General features: G+C 45.2%; 1 protein-coding gene across 2 annotated transcripts; it reads right to left on the minus strand.

Moving 5' to 3' along the window:
• Positions 1-10452: 10452 nt before the first annotated feature.
• On the minus strand, positions 10453-12665 carry LOC120860882 (60S acidic ribosomal protein P1). 2 transcript variants are annotated; one of them, XM_040236585.1, is made up of 4 exons: positions 12451-12662; positions 11557-11631; positions 10789-10906; positions 10453-10578 (listed from the first exon to the last, which is right to left on the minus strand). In XM_040236585.1, exons 1-4 carry the CDS (start codon positions 12520-12522, stop codon positions 10499-10501), a joined length of 345 nt encoding a protein of 114 aa, XP_040092519.1. In that variant the 5' UTR covers positions 12523-12662; the 3' UTR covers positions 10453-10498. The 2 variants fall into 2 exon arrangements, with proteins under 2 accessions (XP_040092519.1, XP_040092520.1); XM_040236586.1 differs by lacking the exon at positions 11557-11631 and having other exon boundaries at positions 12451-12665.
• Between the last annotated feature and the right edge of the window lie 7068 nt (positions 12666-19733).

Raw genomic sequence — 19733 nt, forward strand, 5'->3', positions numbered from 1 at the left:
AAAGCAAACAGCTGCGGAGCGGGGAGCAAGCTTCCCGCCCCTTTCCAGTCAAGGTGAACAGGCTGCGAGTTTGTTGACAGAGAAAAAAAGTCATCAATTTTTCATGAGCCAGCGCAGGCAACAGAATGTCTCAGGATGTCAACAGTTTCCAGGCAACAAAGACAAACCAAATACACAGTCCCCTCACCTGAAAAGATGTTTCCTTTACAAGCATCAGCTTGGATGGGGAGCCAGAGAAGGCGGGAGGTGGAGGCAGGCGAAACCCCTTGGCAGCAGCCCCAGCCGGCTCAGACGTTGGGGGTTTGTGGCTGTCTGCAGTGACCCTGTTAGCAGATCTTGTCAGACGATGACTCAGGCCAACCTAGTCTTCACGGAGGACTCGGGCACTAGAGCAAGGCAAGAGGGATCAGGTGGTATGTCTTGTTCATTCGTTTATTCAGCAAACATTGTTGAGGGCTCTTAGGACCTGTGCTTGGGCCCAGGGCCCAGTCTAGCTGGGGAGATGAGAGAGGAAACCACTTCCCTCAACGACGGATGGGAAAACCAAGAGCCAGAGAAAGGAAGCAACTGTCTCAGAATCACAGGGCCACCTAGACACCAAGCTGTACTTGAACCCCCAGCTCAGGTTCTTTGTAGCTGTGCCCAGAAGGAGGCTGGTACAGACATGGTACAGAGCAGTGTTCACTTCCTAGAGCCCCTTAGCCTGAATTCAGTCATTTAGTCAGGTCTGACTCTTTGAGATCCCATGGACGGCTTCCCTGTCCTTCATTGTCTCCCAGAGTTTGCTCAAACTCATGTCCATTGAGTTGGTGATACCATCCAACCATCTCATCTTCTGTAGCCCCCCTTTTTTTTTGCAATCAGGTCTTTTCCAATGAGTCGGCTCTTCGCTTCAGGTGGCCAAAGTATTGGAGCTTCAGCTTTAGCATTAGTCTTTCCAATAAATATTCAGGATTGATTTCCTTTAGGAAGTGTCCAGATACTGAATCTAATAATGAAAAGGGGCAAGGTTCTTCCCTGGTGGTCCAGTGGTAAAGAATTTGCCTTCCAAGACAGGGATGAGGACTAAACCCTAATCAGGGAACTAAGATTCCACATGCCTCAGAACTAAGCCCACGTGCTGCAGACACTGAGTCCGTGCACCATATGCCTCAGCTAAGACCCCACATGCCTCGACTAAGACCTGAGGCAACCTAAATAAAAAAAATAATAATTTTTTTTAAAGGGAGATCATTAGAATGTCGTGGTGCAGTACATGATTGTTGTTTTTAACTCTCGAGGTGGTTCTAACCAAAACAGAAAGGATGGCCTTTTCCAGAGCACTCTGTCAGGCCTGCAGCTCCCAAGATGTACCTCCTGTGTTTGCATTAACGTTTCCCAGTGAATGTCAACGGAGACTCAAGAATAAGTCAACACAGGTCCTCACGGTAAATGGCAAGGCTTGTTAGCAGAGTAAACCGTGTGCTTAGCCTGTCTTAAAAGAATCTTTGCTGAGTAAACAAAAGGAAGGCTTTACTTGAGAGTAAACAGAGCCAGGAGCTGAGGTGTGCCCAAGGGCTGGAAGGCAACTCTGCTGGCATAGGCTGCTTTGTGGGGCCCTGGGAAGGAGCTGGGATTGGCCGCGTGTGAGGCAGAAGCATCTTTGCAAGCAGTTCATACAAGCTGTTCATGCGGAGGGGTATGGGGTGGGAGGATCAGAGAGGTCATGGGACTTACTGATTATCACACAGTCAGCTGGAGCAGAAATAGACCACTCTTACCCAACAGCCTCTGCTCCCCCAAGGAGCCGGTTCTCTTGGTGAGGAGGCAAAAACCCAGACTCTGAAAAGACCCTTAGAAAGGAGAATCTGGAAGTCCATCTCATTTGCTCTGACGTGTCAAAGAGCTGATGTCTGAACCTTCCCAGGACAATTTTTATACTTACAGACAACTTCAAGAAAGTGAAGCCTTAATGAAGACAGAAGTAGGAAAATATTTTTGGTCCAAATAGGTGACCAACTTTCTGTCTCCAAATATTAACACTGATTCAATATTATCCTTAATGGTAGTGGCTAAGGAAACAAACCTTAATAGCTTCTGGTCCTTTGCCCACACCTCGTAACTTCCTTGACAGCCTTGTTTACATGAGCTTCTCATTTTCCCAAGTGGAAAAAAAAGAAATTGGGGTATGAAATCTTTGACCCATAAACTTGTTAGTCTCCAAAACCTAAGTGCAACCAATGACTTAAAATCGTCTCAAATAACTTTTCACACACACACATACACAAACCTCAACCAACTTGAATCATTCCACTTTTTGTTTAATTTTTGGACTCCTTTCCTTGTTCTTGAAAGGGTATGAGAACAGAGATCAAAGTATGCTGTGAAGTCATTACAAGAGCCACATACACACACAAAGAAAATTTTAATCAATACCAAGAAGAGAATGAGGAAGCAAGTCCATTATCCATTTAGGTCAACTTAATTGCCATGGTTGGGCATCAAGCCTGGTGTTGTTTCTCAGGCACAGAAGTGAGCGTGATAAGTCACAGGGCTCTTTTATTATAAAGGAGGCATGGCTACCATTTCCCTGGAGGATACAAACTTTCTCCTGGCCCTAAATTTAAAAGAATTCTTCTCACAAGACCCTATTTGGGAGACAGTAACAGCACAACAGCCTCCATAAGTTTTATGGCAAAAGCAGAAGCTGTTTGCATGAGGCTGTTTCTTCCAAGAACCTTGGAGGAAAGCCAAGCCCACACCAGCTTGCACAGCAGCTCAGTAACGTTCTTCCTTGTTTTTAGACAAGAAATGAACTTAAGCATAGTAAGAGGAAAAGTCAAATGTGCAAAGGAAATTACACAGGAGGCAAAACCATATGAAAATGTGCATGGTTCCCTCTTAACTGGGTCACTGGTGGGCACACAAAGATGCCTTTCCTTTCAGATGTGTGGACTGACTCACTCCCCCTGGGCCAACAGCCCGCACCCCTACCTGCCTGCCTCACACTCCCCAGCCCACCCAAGCTCTCCTATCAAAGAGGCAAACTTATCCATGTAGTTATTCCTATGATTGACCACATGGTTGCAGCAATGAGCAAGCATCTGGAAGAAAAAACTTCCAAAATTGCCTTTGTAAGCAAAGCCATCCAGCATGAATGCAATTCTACCAATCTTCTAATTCCATTAATTCTGATAATCCAATATATGACTATTTCCATAAATATTTGAAGGGTGTAAAACTAAAACAGCTGCTCCAATAGTAGGAATTATTTCTCAGATGCTCTTTTTAATTTTCTAAGTGTCAGCCCATCATATGAGATAGCAAAGAAATGCTAATATTTTTAAACAGGAACTGTGCTAAGTGTTGTACACAGGCCATCTCATTGAACCCCTCAAGAACTCTATGAGGTCGGTATCACCATTAACCCCATCAAGCATAGTAAGAAACGGAGGCACGGAGAGGTTAGACAACTCACCTAAGGTCACACAGCGCTGTTGAGAGGCAGAGTGGGATTTGAGTTAACACAGGTAGTCTGACATCAGAGCACTTAAGCTTGTATCCTAAAAGACCAATGGGATCTCATGGTTGGAAGAGGTATCAATCCACACTCATTCCCTAAACAGAGGTTGTCTTCTTTATATCAGCCTCAGACTAAATGTCCAGCAAAGTTTCTCCTTATTTTGATCTAAAACTCTCTCAAAAGTGGTCACAGTTCTTCCCTCCAGAGCTCTTTGGAATAACGTGAGTTTCTCTTCCATACTAAAAGTGAAAGTGAAGTCGCTCAGTCGTGTCCGACTCTTTGCTATCCCATGGACTGTAGCCTACCAGGCTCCTCTGTCCATGGGATTTTCCAGGCAATAGTACTGGAGTGGGGTGCCATTGCCTTCTCTAGGGGATCTTCCCAACCCAGGGATCGAACCTAGGTCTCCCACATTGTAGACAGACGCTAAACTGTCTGAGCCACCAGGGAAGTCTTCCATACTAATGCCCCTTTAATTTTTGAAGAATTAATAATAACATTCACTGTTGCTCCCTAGCCCTCCACCAGCCCTACAGCAAGAACAGGGTCATTATTTCCCATTTACAAATACATCCTAACCTGCTGGCTAATGAAAAGTGCTGGACGATCCTGACATAGAGGTTTCACAACAGATCAGTTGCCTTAAGTCACTCACTAGCACCGTCGACCACATTACCATTACTAAACCAGACTTGCTGCTGCTGCTGCTGCTGCTGAGTCGCCTCAGTTGTGTCCAACTCTGTGCGACCCCATAGACGGCAGCCCACCAGGCTCCCCTGTCACTGGGATTCTCCAGGCAAGAACACTGGAGTGGGTTGCCATTTCCTTCTCCAATGCGTGAAAGTGAAAAGAGCTATTAAAAGTAAAAGCAAGTAAGAGCTATTAAAAGTAAAGCTCTTTTTTAAAAGGCATTTAAAAATGCTCATGGTTTTTTAAAATGCAAGCAATATGGAAAAGGATAAATTGAAATGGAAAAAAATCTCTCTCCTGCTCCATCCAATCTATCCTCTCAGAGGTAATCACTCCAGTTACTTTTGAATCTTTCCAGAAATTTTCTTTCCACACATAAACATATGCATATGAAATTTTAGGGTCATATTATGAATAACACTCTGCAACTTGCCTTTTTTCACTTCAGGTGTCATAGATATCTTTCAATAGCAGCTCTCCTGTTAATGGCTACATAAAAGCCTCCTCTCATGCCCTTAAAAAAAGCCTCCTCTTGCAAATAATGCTTCAGTGAGACTGTACATATGTTTTTGGATGGATTCCTGTAAGTGAAATTCCTGAGTGGAAGGTAAGGACACTTATTAACTCTGTGAGAGAGAAGCCAATTACACTCCTTAAAAAGTTGTAGTCATTTTCACTTAAGGCAACAGTCTGTTTTCCAAGTGCTGACAACATGGTTTATATTCTGTTAAATCTTCCTTCAGTGTCTGAAGATAGTTATTAATTGTCATTCTTTTTATTTAATTTTTACTTTATATTGATTTACAATGTGTTAGTTTCAGGTGTACAGTCATTCCTTTAAACATGGCTTATTACCAACTGTTTTCATGGCAGGCACTGCGTAGAAGCTGGGTTTGCCCTAATCCAGGAGTTCCCAACTCTACTCAGGAAGCTTCCTTCTCTGGGCAAAAAATGGAAACCATTTTCCTTGGTTTTCCTTGGAAACCAAGGTGCTGGGAACAGTCAGGATGCACTTTCCCCAAAATAACAGAATAGTGAACTAACACCGTTATATTAACTAGTAATACCCAAACGTCAATATCTATTATTGCTCCCAACCCCTCAAAAATACAGCCTTGTGGCAGGAACAGGCTCATTATTCCCAGTTTACAAATATGCCCCATCCCATTCCTGTTGGTTGATGAAAATGTAGAAATCTCCTGTTTCACAACAGATTACTTGCCTCGATCCAGTAACCAGCGCCCGCTACAGCGATACTGTTCTCAATCCAGACTAAAAATTGTTCGTGGAATTGATGCTAATGGGCATGGGTCCCTTGTGGCTCAGCTGGTTAAGAATCCACCTGCGATGCGGAAGACCTGGGTTCGATCCCTGGGTTGGGAAGATCCCCTGGCGAGGGGAAAGGCTATCCACTCCAGTATTCTGGCCTGGAGAATTCCACGGACTGTATAGTCCATGAGGTCGCAAAGAGTCGGACACGACTGAGCGACTTTCAGACAGATCCGAAAAGCCCAGAGGAGGCATGCGCGCCCCTAGCGGTCAACAGGTCCCAGCGCAAATGAGGAGTTCGGCTTGCCTGGGCCACCCGCGGCTTCTATCCCCGCCTCCCGTCCCGCCCCTTCCTCCCAGCGCGGAGGTTGATTGGCAAGAGGCGAACTACGAGACCTCGAGCGCGGGTGTTCCAAGCGCAGCCTCAGGGCCAGTTGAGGGAGACTGGTTTCCACGGACTATAAGGCTGAAGTGGGCTGAGAACACTTCACCCGGCCGCCTGGCCTCCGTCCGCAAGCTTTCCTGCGTATTCTCCTTCATCCTAGGCGACGTGAACGCGGCGGGGGAGGTGACAGGTCACCGTATTCAGAAGGAAGTTCGAGGGCTGCCCGGCGCCACGCCTTGCTTCCGCTGTCCTACCTACTGAAAATTCCACGTTCGTCAATATGGGCTGGCCGGGCATCACCTGGGGGAATGACGAGATGCTCCCGCTTGAGTCGGAGAAACCGGGTCCTGCAGGTAAGGAATGTGTAAAGCCAGACCCGGTGTAAGCATCATCTGGGTGCCCGGGTTCCCACCTCAGGGCGTGAACATCCACACCTGAACGTGGCAGCCTGGCAGGTGAGCACCAAGTGAGAACTGACTGACTGAGGTTGCTGGTGGGGAGCAGACCTGCTGCAGTGGAAGGGCGTTCACGGATCCAGAGACGGGCCCGCTCCAGTCGCCGCTGCTGAGCAAGGTCCTCCTGCCTGAGCCCTGATTACCTTCCGTGTGAAAGGAGAGAGCTGGGCTGTGGTAAACAGTAAATGCCAACAATGAGCCAGGCGGTGTGATAAGTACTGGGGGTGCAGGTGAGCAACACAGACAGCCTGATCCTGGAACTCACTATGTGGAGGTAAGATATTGAAGTCATAAATGCCCAATTACACATTTACTTCTAAGAACTGGTATACAGGGAACTTAGAGGAGGGATTTAATATAGCCTAGGGTGGGCTTCCTGAGCCTGGAAGGAGTAGAATTAACTGGGGTAGGCAGTGGGTGGCCCAGGGAGATGGGGGACACAGCAAGTACAAAGGTGAATAACATATTTTTTACCTTAATTGGACATCATAATAACCCTCAAAGTATACAAGTAAATGGAGTAGAAGTTTCAGTGAGCTAAACTGAGTAGAACTTGATTTTTTGGAAGACCATAACTATTTGAGCAATCCTGTACAACCATGAGACGGCCCCTGAGCCTGTGGACATGTGACAGGGGAGCTGACAGGTCAATATGTCCAGAAGGAAACTTCAGTTCAGTTCACTTAGTCGTGTCCAGCTCTTTGCGACCCCATGGACTGCAGCACGCCAGGCCTCCCTGTCCATCACCAACTCCCAGAGTTTACTCAAATTCATGTCCATTGAGTTGGTGATGCCATCCAACCATCTCATCCTCTGTCATCCCCTTCTCCTCTTGCCTTCAATTGTTCCCAGCGTCAGGGTCTCTTCCAATGAGTCAGTTCTTCACATCAGATGGCCAAAGTATTGAAGTTTCAGCTTCCACATAATTTCTAATGAATATTCAAGACTGATCTCCTTTAGGATGGACTGGTTGGATCTCCTTGCAGTCCAAGGGACTCTCAAAGAGTCTTCTCCAACACCACAGTTCAAAAGCATCCATTCTTCAGTCCCCAGCTTTCTTTATGGTCCAATTTTCACATCCATACATGACTACTGGAACACATTAATATTCCAGAAGATTGTTGAATCTGGTAACAGCCCAAGTTCCATGAGGCATTCTTTGTGGTGTCTGTGTTCTGACTTTGGGGGGCATCTTCTGGCTATTTCAGAAATAAAAACATCAATCTTCTCTTAAAAACAGCTCCCAGCTCAAGCTTGTGTGTCCAGGCTTGATTGCAAAGATAAGGAAATGAGAGAGAAGTGGCTTGTAAAGTGACAGAGAAAAAAATCAAGTTGATTGCTGTACCTTACAAAAGCACGTGTGGAAGGGACACCAGATCTGGTAAAAGAACAGCTGATTTGAGACAAATGAGGTGGCAGGCCCTGTACTAGCTGTGTGACTAGCAGTCCAGACTGAACAGTTCAGTCGCTCAGTCATGTCCGACTCTTTGCAACCCCATGGACTGCAGCACGCCAGGCCCTCCTGTCCATCACCAACTCCTAGAGCTTGCTCAAACTCATGTCCATTGAGTCGGTGATGCCATCCAGCCAACCCACCCTGTTTTTCTCCAACACCACAGTTCAAAAGCATCAATTTTTCTGCACTCAGCTTTCTTTATGGTCCAACTCTCACATCCATACAGGACTACTGGGAAAACCGTAGCTTTGACTAAACAGACCTTTGTCAGCAAAGTAATGTCTCTGCTTTTCAATATGCTGTTTAGATTGGTCATGGCTTTTCTTCCAAGGAACAAGAGCCTTTTAATTTCATGGCTGCAGTCACCATCTGCAGTGATTTGGGAACCCAAGAAAATAGTCTGTCACTGTTTCCATTGTTTCCCCATCTATTTGCCATGAAGTTATGGGACAGGATGCCATGATCTTGGCTTTTTGAATGTTGAGTTTTAAGCCAGCTTTTTCACTTTCCTTTCACTTTCATCGAGAGCCTCTTTAGTTCTTCACTTTCTGCCATAAGGGTGGTCTCATCTGCGTATCTGAGGTTAATATTTCTCCCAGCAATCTTGATTCCAGCTTGTGCTTCATCCAGCCCAGCATTTTGCATGATGTACTCTGCATATAAGTTAAATAAGCAGGGTGACAATATACAGCCTAAACATACCTTTCCCAATTTGGAACCAATCCATTGTTCCACGTTTGGGTCTGTTGCTTCTTGACCTACATACAGGCTTCTCAAGAGGCAGGTAAGGTGGTCTGGTATTCCAGTTTGTTGTGATCCACACAGTCTAAGGCTTTGGCATAGTCAATAAAGCAGAAGCAGACATTTTTCTGGAACTCTCTTGCTTTTTCTATTGGCTTCCTGGTAATGCAGCATTAGAGGGGTGAGCAAGCTGTCCATGGACCTACACTTTCAGTGGCCACAAGTGAATAGAATTTTAACAATGCAACTGTAAACAAGTATGCTTGGTGAAGAAGTATGACGTGTGAAACTAGCTATGAGACACCAAAGCTGCAAAGCTGCTGCATGATCCAGCAGGATCAGCAGGAAAGGGACTTGGGGAGCACAAGGCTTGCCTGGGATTCAGGAAACCTGGGAAGCCAGCTGTGTTCTTTATACCTTATGCAGAAGGAAAGTAACATGCATGTGCAAGTGTTACTTCTCCACATTCATTGCACATTCTCCAATGTGAAGTAGGTGATTCTCACTTTGCAAAGGAAATCAAGGTTCAGGGAACTGGAAGGTGGGTAAAACTGGGCAGGCTTTTTGGTATTAAATGAATAAGACTGCTACGGCCTCCTAATTTGATTATCAGGACATTCTTTGGAAAAACTTTTAGCTCTACATTTATAGATTTTTACTATATTAAGATTTCTTTTGAGACTTCCCAAGTGGTTAAGAATCCGCCTGCCAGTGCAGGGGACACAGGTTTGATCCCTGGCCTGGGAAGATCCCATCTCTGATCAACTAAGCACGTGCACTTAAAAGCCTGTGCTCCACAAAAGCAGCCACCACAAGCAGAAGCCAGCACACAACAGAGTCCCCATCCCTGCTTGCAGCACTTAAAGCCTGGGCAAAGCCAGCACTAACCAAAAGTAATAAAATTTAAATGTACTACTTCCTTCACTACATGAGAAAGCTGATGCAGGAACAGCCGGGGCAGGAACATGGGGAACAATGCAGTTAAAAGTAGGCTTTGGAGTCACTGCTTCCCTGATAGCTCAGTTGGTCAAGAATCCGCCTGCAATGATTTGATTCCCAGTTTGATTCCTGGGTTGGAAAGATTCCCTGAAGAAGGGAAAGTCTACCCAGTCCAGTATTTTGGCCTGGAGAATCCCAGAGTTGGACACAACTGAGCGGACTTTTACTTGGAGTCATTATGTGGTTTTAATCCATGAATTTACTGTGCTAATTACTTATTAGCACAATGCTGGCCTTCATTTAGGTTAGCCGTTATGCATTTTGTACATCTCCAAAATTTGAGTGACACTTTTGTCATTTTTCTCATTGTACCCCACCTGTCCTAAATTGTTGACACCTTAAGATCCTCATCTGTGGTTTCCACTGACAGTCTGGGGCCACTTATTTTGTTTGAATGTTGTTGTTCAATCACTAAGTCATGTCCTACTCTTCGATGGACCCCTGAGACTTGGCTACAATAATGTATACAAACTGGTCCTATACACTGGAGTGAAGATGCTTAGGGCCATGGGCCAGAAGTCCTACCACCTCAACCTCATGTCCCTGTCAAATGCAGAGATGTCCCAAGTGCCTAGCACCTAACAGATGCTCTGAATATACATTTTATATGAATCCAAGTTCTAGGGTAGCCCTGGCATTTTGAAAAGTGAACCAATTTACCCTTCATGCCATTGTTCAGCCACCCCTCCCCACAGAGCTACTTCATCTTTGAAAAATCTGAGATCTGGGCCACACACCCCCATGCCCAACAGTGACTCTTATTCAGTCTAGAGAACAAATCCTGCAGTCATGAAGTCATGAGTAATCTGGACAAGGTGTCTGCTCTGAGCCTTTCTCTTCCAGCCTCCCCATGCAGTTCTCAATGTTGCACCCAGCTCCTCTCATGGCAGAAAACACTGAAAGCCAAAGTTCATTTTTACACAACATACCCCCAGAACTATCAGTTAAGACCAACAGCAGCAAACAGCTCAGCTTTTTATTGAATGTGTTACTAAGGAGGTTTAGTCAAAAAGACCAAAGCCCATGTCATCATCAGACTCTTCAGATTCTTCTTTCTTTGCTTCTACTTTCTTCTCCTCAGCTAAAAACAAAGCAAAAACAGTCAGTTACCTCACTAAAACTCCAAAGAGCTCCAGGCCCTACAACTCACATAGTCAAAAATATCTTAACTTTCCCTCATCAAATGATGCCTCTTAAGATTTCTACACATCTACTCTTAGCAAATGAAGAGCAACTTTGCCCCTAGTACCTTTAATCTCCACCCTCCTCACTCCAATACCAAGTTTCCTACCTGGGGCAGCAGCGGTGGAGGGGGCAGGGCCCCCTGCTGGTGCAGCACCGGCTGCTGGGGCAGGTCCACCAGCCCCCACATTGCAGATGAGGCTCCCGATGTTGACATTGGCCAAGGCCTGCAACACATGTGCATATTCAGGTAAATGCTTAGTTCTGGCCTGTTGTAGCACCGAAAAGCTGGCTTAACTTACAAGTACAGTTCATGTCTCCTCTTAACAGTGAATTCTATTTTTTTAGACTGCTATGTAATTCTATATAATTTTCCCAAGGGAATTCTCTAACAGAGATATAGGTACAGTGTTTCCAATCTTTCCAATCTCAAGATTGAAAAACAGGAGGTGAAGAGAGGCTATTAGTTTCACTTGCCAGAGATTAAGGTGGCCACTGCTAAATTCTTTGATCTTTTATATTCCGATAAAGAATAAGCGATCAATAAAATGTCACCACCATGCTGGCAGGATTTACTTGGAATAGCATGTATAGTATATCTTGGATGACCTTTTTATATATTGAAAGAATGACCTGGTATTATATTTTCCTCATGATTTTAGAACAGAAGAAAAGAGAAAGCAGGGTATGAGACCATGAGAAAAAGACACCACAGAGCAAACCATAATTCGCTCCTAGAGACAGAAATATGAGGAAATACTTCTGCTTGGACAAGTCCAGTACTTTTGGAGGTTAGCACGAGCACCTGTTTTAATAAATCAGTAGGTCTTCCAAAATCTGCTTCTCCAAACAAATCACCTTTTCACCATCACCTTACCTTTGCAAACAAACCTGGCCAGAAAGGCTCAACATTTACACCGGCTGCTTTAATGAGGGCATTGATCTTATCCTCCTAAAACAAATAAGACGGGCACCCCATCAGACAGCACTTTCGTAAATGTCTTCAAAATACTGCAAATCGAAAGCAAATAACTGTTAAAGTGAAAAGTGAACGTGAAGGCGCTCAGTAGTGTCCGACTCTTTGCGACCCCATGGACTGTAGCCTATCAGGCTCCTCCGTCCATGGGATCTTCCAGGCAAGAGTGCTGGAGTGGACTGCCATTTCATAACCTGAGTACAAAAGTACCGTTTACCAATCCGAGTACTCTATTGACATTGCATGTATACTAATCTAAGACGAGTTTCTTCCACTCTTAAGGCAAAAAAATGTTTCTACTCCCGTGTCCCAGGTACTTGGCAAGGCCTCGAGTTCATCGCTGCCACTTCACAGGCTGGGACCTCCCCAAGTTACACTGCTATTTTAAGCTGTGAGGCAAGGCCAGAGGTGGAGCAGAGCGCAGTGCTCTCCACCACACCACAGAGCCAGGCCCCACAAGGCCTACTCAGAGAACCAAGGAAATTACAACCAAAGGAGATACGGTGTCCTGGGACACGTTATAGCTGCGCCATAAGGCTACGGGTTGCACACGTTTCTCTAAATAAGAAAAAGTTCTCAAAGTCGGAGCGCTCGGCTGTTAAGTGAAACTCACTCACTCCAGGGCGGGCACGTGGCCGATGCCCCAGACATGCGCCCATCCGATGGGTGCCCGTCCCGCCTGTCCGCCCCTCCTCCCGGTGTCGATGGCCGCCGCTCCCGCCGGAAGGGCCTGCCCCTGACGCCTGCGAGGGTGGGGAACCGGCCGCCCCGCCGCCGGCCCAGGCCCGCACTCACCGTGACCGTCACCTCATCGTCGTGCAGAATGAGGGCAGAGTAGATACAAGCGAGCTCCGAGACGGAGGCCATGGTGCTGGCGAGTGCTAGGTGGGGGCTGCCGGGCGCGGTGCTAGTCGCCGGATGAAGTGAGGGCCTCACCCCAAAACGGCCTTAGCTTCCTCGGAAGAACCGAGCACCTTAGCGACAGCGGAGGAAAGAGAACCACGCGCCTGCGCGCAGCTTCTTATACCAGTCACGCGAACCAATCGGCTCCCGGGATTTCTGGAAGAGGCGGGGCCGGAAGGGGCGGGGATAGATCAAACCGCGACTTTCCGCTGAAGACGCTTGCGGAAACCTGTAAAGTAGTTCGCGGGGTCAAGAAGTTGTCAGGTAGCTGTGAATGCTAACTTCTTTGGTTTGGGTTAAACTCTCAGGGTTTGTGAACAGTAAGACTACTTTTACGGAAAAGTTACCTAGGGAAATAGGCGTCACTCCCACCTACTGTAGCCCGTGTGACACTTCTTAAGCAGTCATTTAATGACGTTGTCAGCCCACTTCCCAATCCCCACCCTAGCGACCTGCTGGAGGGCAGCAACTGGGGTTTAGCAGGGAGGTCCCGGTGCCTAGACCAGCGTCTCCGATAAAATACTGAATATAGGAGAAAATAGGAAATCTGCAGCGTTGAAATAGCAGAGCATTTCAGTGGCTACTATGTCCCAGGCACTGGGCCACACTCTACAAAGATTAAGTTTAGCCTCACCCAGTGTAAGAGGTAAGTACTATTATCTCCATTTTGTAATGGCAAAATTGAAATGTAGTCCTGGTTTCCCGAGATTCCGCGTTACAGCGAGACGGAACCTGGATTCGAAATCTGGGAACCTAAATTCAGTGCTTCCTGCTTCTGTTTGCAGAGAGGGATGGGTTTGGGGGTTATAAGTAAATTTTGTCCTTTTTTTTTTTTCTTCCCAAAGCATAAAAGATACATTAGGAATATAGGGGAACTTTCCACTTCAACTTCATTTTTTTTTTAAAGGACCTTCTGGTTCGGTGTAAAAGCTTTGAAATTGCACTTGTGATTTAAAAGACCTCTTGATGTAGCTGCTTTCTCGCTAGGTGCTTTACTGCTGTTTTGTGTCCTTTGAAGCTAAGAAAATTGGTGTTGGATTCATACTGAGAGGTTTTCTTTACAATTTTTTAAGTTGAGGTGTAATTGACATTTGTTTCAGGTATACAGCATAATAGATAACTTGTTTATATTGGGAAGTGACCATCATAAGTCTAGTTAACATCTATCACTAAACAGAGACAACAGTTTTTTTTTTTTCTTGTGATAAGGTCTACTCTGTAAGCAACTTTTAAATATGTGATACATTATTAACTGCAGTCACCATGCTGTACCTTACATCCCCATGACTGACTGATTTTATAATTGGCAGTTTGTAGTTTTTGACCCCCCTTCACCAATTTCTCTCACTCCCCTCCCCCCAACCTCACCTGTCAACCACCTGTTTTCTGTATCTATGAGCTTGTTTGGGGGTTTTTTGTGTTTGTTTTTTCAAGATTACACATATATTGAGATCATATGGTATTCCTCTTTGTCGGACATTTCATTTAGCATACTGCTCTTACGGTCCATTTATGTTGTCTCAAATGGCTAGAGTGTATTCTTTCTTATGCTGAATAGCGTCACATCACATTTTCTTTATCCATTTATCCATTGGTGGGCACCAAGGTTGTTTCCACGCATTGGATGTTGTACATAATGCTGCAAGGAACATGGTGGTGCAGGTATCTTTTCAAGTTACTTTTTTTCGTTGTCTTCAAGTAAAAACTCAGAAGTAGAATTTCTGGATCTTACACTAATTTTAATTTTTGGAGGAACCGCCATACTGTTTTCCATAGTGCCCGCACCAGTTTACATTCCCATCAACAGTACGTCAGGGTTCCCATTTCTCCACGTCTTCACTAACATTTATTAACACTTCTTAATGATAGCCATTCCTAACAGGTGTGAGTTGTGGTTTTAATTTGTGTTTCCCTGATGATTAGTGATGGTGCACACCTTTTCCAGTACCTGTTTGGCCATCTGTATGTCGTCTTTGGAAAAAAACCTCTCTTCAGATCTGCCCATTTTTAAAATTCAGTTGTTTGGGGGCTTTTTTGTTACTGAGTTGTATGAATTTTTAGTATGTTTTGGATATTAACTCTTTATCAGACACGTGATTTGCAAGTCTATTTTCCCATTCAGTCGGTTGCCTTTTCATTTTGTTGATGGTTTCACTTTCTGTGCAGAAGCTTTTTAGTTTGATGATGTTGTTCAGTTGCTAAGTTGTGTCCAACTCTTTGCCACCCCATGAACTGCAGCACTCCAGGATCCTCGGTCCTCCACTATCTCCTAAAGTTTGCTCAGGTTCATGTCCACTGAGTTAGTGAAGCCATCTAACCATCTCATCCTCTGCACCCCCCTTCCCTTCGCCTCCGGTCTACTTCTTCACCTGTAAATGACGAATAACACCCTTACAGGGTGTCAGAGACTGACCACCCAATTAACTGCAGCTATTCTTTGTAACTGTTTTCAACTGTTTAAGCAAAACATCAGTTGCTGATGCATTTCCCTTTCAGAGACTTACGGATTCAACATACTCTTACTTCAGACAAATTCTACTACCCTATGTTCCCATAGCATAGTAAAAACTTCCTGTTAAGATCTATTTCATGGGAATTCTAGCGTTTCCACTGTTAGAGACCCGAGTTCAACCCCTGATGGGGGAACTAAGATCATAAACGGTGTAGTGAGGCCAAAAAATATATATATTTCAAAAGACTAAGCAATGTGACATTTTAAAGAATTAAAAATAGTCAAGAAATAGAGTAACAGCTATTACGAGAGGTACTCTGAAGCATTCTAGAAACAAACATATGACCTTGCTTACAAATAAGTGGATTTTGTCTTTCCGCCTAACATTGGGATATGCTTTTTGCTAGGAATATCGCACTTTCACCATTAATAATAATAAAAAAAAATATTGGGTGGGAGGGAGTTTCAAAAGAGAGGGGACGTATATAGACCTATGTCTGATTCATCTTGATGTATGGCAGAAACCAACACAGTATTGTAAAGCAGTTATCCTTCAATTAAAATTAAATAAAATTTTAAACAGATAAACTGTCATTTTGTAAGGGAGCAAGATGAGCACAGTCCTTAGGAGGCAGCCGTTGCTATGCTCTTTATTCTGCTCCCTATCACTGGGCAACAGGTCTTGCTCAGTTACTGCTCTGGTGCCTCAGTGGGCCCTGCCCTCTAGCAACCAGCTGTCAGTGAGCGACTGTTCGTGTCCTGCTCAGCTCTTGGTCAGCGCTGCAGTGGGCCCTGCTCACAAGTAACTGTTGATGGTGGACCATTAGGGAAGCGATTTAGCTAAGGGTCGGTGGTGTGGTGGTCATCAGGTAGAGAGTGAGTTAAGAGGCAGGGTCAGGCCTTCTCCTAGAGGCCCTCCAGCTCACCCAGCCTTGGGCCAGCAGGTGAGCTGGGGGGCCCAGGAACGGACTGGGGACCATGTCCTGCAGAGCTCCAGAGCCCTCACTAAGGGCCTCCATTAGCCGTGGCCCAGACCTGGAGGCAGTGGTGAGCCTCTCCCCCAGCCCTGTCTCTGTGACCTTCTAGCAGTGCCCATCTGCCTGGGCTGCAGTCTCTGAGCCCCGGTGTCCCCCATTTGCGCAGCCTGAGGAGACAGGGCCAGTGTGGCTTGGGTGAGCTCAGGGACGACAGCTGGGCAGGGTGTGGGAACCTGGGCCTGAAGGAGCTGCCAGCTGAGCTCTGCCTCCTCTTAGGCAGGACGGGGACCTTGGAGGGTGAAAGCTGTGCCTTGGACTTTGCCCTTTCTGGTCAGGACAGAGAATAACATTCATCTGTTAGAGGTTTACAGGAACATCATTACGGGACCATGACCTGACCTCAAGAACAAAGGATCGGACACCAGGAAGTTTGCAGCAGCTAACCATGCCCCTCCCTCACCTTTTGCTTTGAAAGGGGCTTGCTGAGTAAAGGAGCTTGCTGAAAGCTTTCAGTAACTTTGGGCTTCTTAGGACATAAGGTACCCATCTCCTTGTATGAATCTGTAATAAACTTTTCTCTGTTCCAGACCCTAGTTAGTTTTGGTGTTGGTTGGCCTCACTGTGTGTCGTGTACACAAACTTGTGGTTTGGTAAAAATTTTAGTAATTAAAAAATCAGCCTCAAAAAAAAAAAAACAAACGGAAAAATGTATGTTCACTGAGCTAAGAATGGCTGTGTCATCATGGTATTCCATAGTATTATGTCTGATTTTGTCCCAAAACCATGTTTTTTGTTGAAATGTCTAGAAGAGCATAGTTAACACATAGATATTCTGGGCTTCCCAGGTGGCACTAGGGGTAGACTACCTGCCTACAGTGCAGGAGACCTGGGTTCGATTCCTGGGTGGGGAAGATCCCCTGGAGGAGGGCATCGCAACCCACTCCAGTATTCTTGCCTGGAGAATCCCATGGACAGAGGAGCCTGGCGGGCTGCGGTCCACAGGGTCACACAGAGTCAGACATGACTGAAGTGCTTTAGCACATATAGTTGTCATGGAAATTCACTGAATTTGTCATTTCGTGGCAAATTATTTTTATATTATCTAATGCTTCCTTTTTTTTTAACAATTGCAAGAATCTACTTTTTTTTTATTGAAATACATTTAACATGTAACATTGTGTAAATTTAAGGTATACAGCATCTCGTATAATTAGATCATTTATGTATTGTAATGATTGCCACTGTAGTAATGATTGGGCTTCCCAGGTGGTGCAGTGATAAAAGAATCTGCCTGCCAATGCAGGAGGTGCAAGAGATATGGGTTCCGCCCCTGGGTGGGGAAGATTTCCCTGGAGAAGGAAATGGCAACCCACTCCAGTATTCTTGCCTGGAGACTTCCACGGACAGCAGAGCCTGACGGGCTGCAGAGAGTCAGACACAAATGAGCACCCATGCACGTAGTAATAATTAGCCCCTGTGTCACATTTCAGGATTATTTCTTTTTACTAGTTGGAATAATCAAGCTCTAGTCTCTTAGTAGGTTTGACATTTATGATACAGTGTATGCATGCCCCGTGCTTAGTTGTGCGACTCTTCACGACTCTATGAACTGTAGCCCACCAGACTCCTCTGTCCATGGGACTTCCCAGACAAGAATACTGGAATGGGCTGCCATTTCCTTCTCCAGGGCATCTTCCCGACCCAGGGATTGAACCTGTGTCTCCTGCGTCCCCTGCATTGGCAGGTAAATCCTTTACCACTGAGCCACCTGGGAAGCTCCTCACAGTACAGCACTGTTGTCTGTATTCACTGTACTGTGCATTCTATCTCTAGGGCTTATTTATACTTGTTGCATGGAGTAAACTTAACATCTGTCGGGTCCTCCCACCTCCTAGGCCCAAGTAACCACCATAATACTCTTGAGTTTTACAAGTTTGGATTCAGTCAGTCACATTCAACTCTTTGCAACCCCATGGACTGTAGGATGCCAGGCTTCCCTGTCTGTCGCCAACTCCCGGAGCTTACTCAAACTCATGTCCATTGAGTCGGTGATGCCATCCAACCATCTCATCCTCTGTCGTCCCCTTCTCCTGCCTTCAGCCTTCCCCAGCATTAGGGTGTTTTCTAGTGAGTCAGTTCTTCAAATCAGTAGCCAAAGTATTGGAACATCAGCATCAGTCCTTCCAGTGAGTATTCAGGGCTGATTTCCTTTAGGATTGACTGGTTTGATCTTCTTTCAGTCCAGGAGACTCTCAAGAGTTTTCTCCAACACCACAGTTCAAAAGTATCAGTTCTTCGATGCTCAGCTTTCTTTATGGTCCAACTCTCACATCCACATGTGACTACTGGAAAAACCATAGCTTTGACTGTTGTAGACCTTTGTCAGCAAAGTAATGTCTCTGCTTTTTAATATGCTGTCTAGGTTAGTCATAGCTTTTCGTCAAAGGAGCAAGCGTCTTTTAATTTCATGGCTGCAGTCATGGGAGTGATTTGGGAGCCCAAGAAAATAATGTCTGTCACTGTTTCCATTGTTTCCCCATCTATTTGCCATGAAGTGATGGGACCAGATGCCATGACCTTAGTTTTTTGATTGTTGAGTTTTAAGCCAGCTTTTTCACTCTCCTCTTTCAGTCTCATCAAAAGGTTCTTTAGTTCCTCGTCATTTTCTGCCATAAGGGTGGTGTCACCTGCGTATCTGAGGTTATTGATATTTCCTCTAGCAATCTTGTGCTTCATCCATCCTGGCATTTTGCATGACGTACTCTGTATAGGGTTAAATTAGCAGGGTGACAATATACAGCCTTGACATACCCCTTTCCCAATTTGGAACCAGTCTGTTGTTCCATGTCCGGTTCTAACGATTGCTTCTTGACTTCCACTCAGATTTCTCAGGAGGCAGGTCAGGTGGTCTGGTATTTCCATCTGTTTAAGAATTTTCCACAGTTAGTAGTGATCCACATAGTCAAAGGCTTTACCATAGTCAATGAAGCAGAAGTATATGTTTTTCTGGAACTCTCTTGCTTTTTCTATGATCCAATAGATGTTGGTAATTTGATCTCTGGTTCCTCTGCCTTTTCTAAATCCAGCTTGAACATCTGGAAGTTCCCAGCTCATGTACTGTTGAAGCCTAGCTTGGATAATTTTGAGCATTACTTTGCTAGGGTGTGAGATAAGTGCAATTGTGCGGTAGTTTGAGCATTCTTTGGCATTGCCTTTCTTTGGGATTGGAATGAAAACTGACCGTTTCCAGTCCTGTGGCCACTGCTGAGTTTTCCAGATTTGCTGGCATATTGAGTGCAGCACTTTCACAGCATCATCTTTCAGGATTTGAAACAGCTGGAATTCCATCACCTTCACTAGCTTTGTTCATGGTGATACTTCCTAAGGCCCACTTGACCTTGCACTCCAGGTTGTCTGTTTCTAGGTGAGTAATCACAACATCGTGGTTATCTGGGTCATTAAGATCTTTTTTGTATAGTTCTGTGTATTCCTGCCACCTCTTCCTAATAACTTCTGCTTCTGTGAGGTCCATACCGTTTCTGTCCTTTATTGTGCCTGTCTTTGCATGAAATGTTCCCTTGGTATCTCTCATTTTCTCGAAGAGATCTCTATAGTCTTTCCCATTCTATTATTTTCCTCTTTTTCTTTGCCTTGTTCACTTAGGAATGCTTTCTTATCTCTCCTTGCTATTCTTTGGAACTCTGCATTCAGATGGGTATATAAGTTACATCAGACAGTACGTGTCT

Source organism: Oryx dammah, unplaced genomic scaffold, assembly GCF_014754425.2.
Source record: "Oryx dammah isolate SB20612 unplaced genomic scaffold, SCBI_Odam_1.1 HiC_scaffold_11209, whole genome shotgun sequence".
Taxonomy (NCBI): domain Eukaryota; kingdom Metazoa; phylum Chordata; class Mammalia; order Artiodactyla; family Bovidae; genus Oryx; species Oryx dammah.

Excerpts from the sequence above, each read along its gene's own strand:
- LOC120860882 (XM_040236585.1), bottom strand. The coding sequence starts at position 12,522 with ATGGCCTCCGTCTCGGAGCTCGCTTGTATCTACTCTGCCCTCATTCTG. Across the intron at positions 11,632-12,450 it reads ACGATGAGGTGACGGTCACG|GAGGATAAGATCAATGCCCT; the intron begins GTGAGTGCGGGC and ends TATTTGTTTTAG. Across the intron at positions 10,907-11,556 it reads GGCCAGGTTTGTTTGCAAAG|GCCTTGGCCAATGTCAACAT; the intron begins GTAAGGTGATGG and ends CATGTGTTGCAG.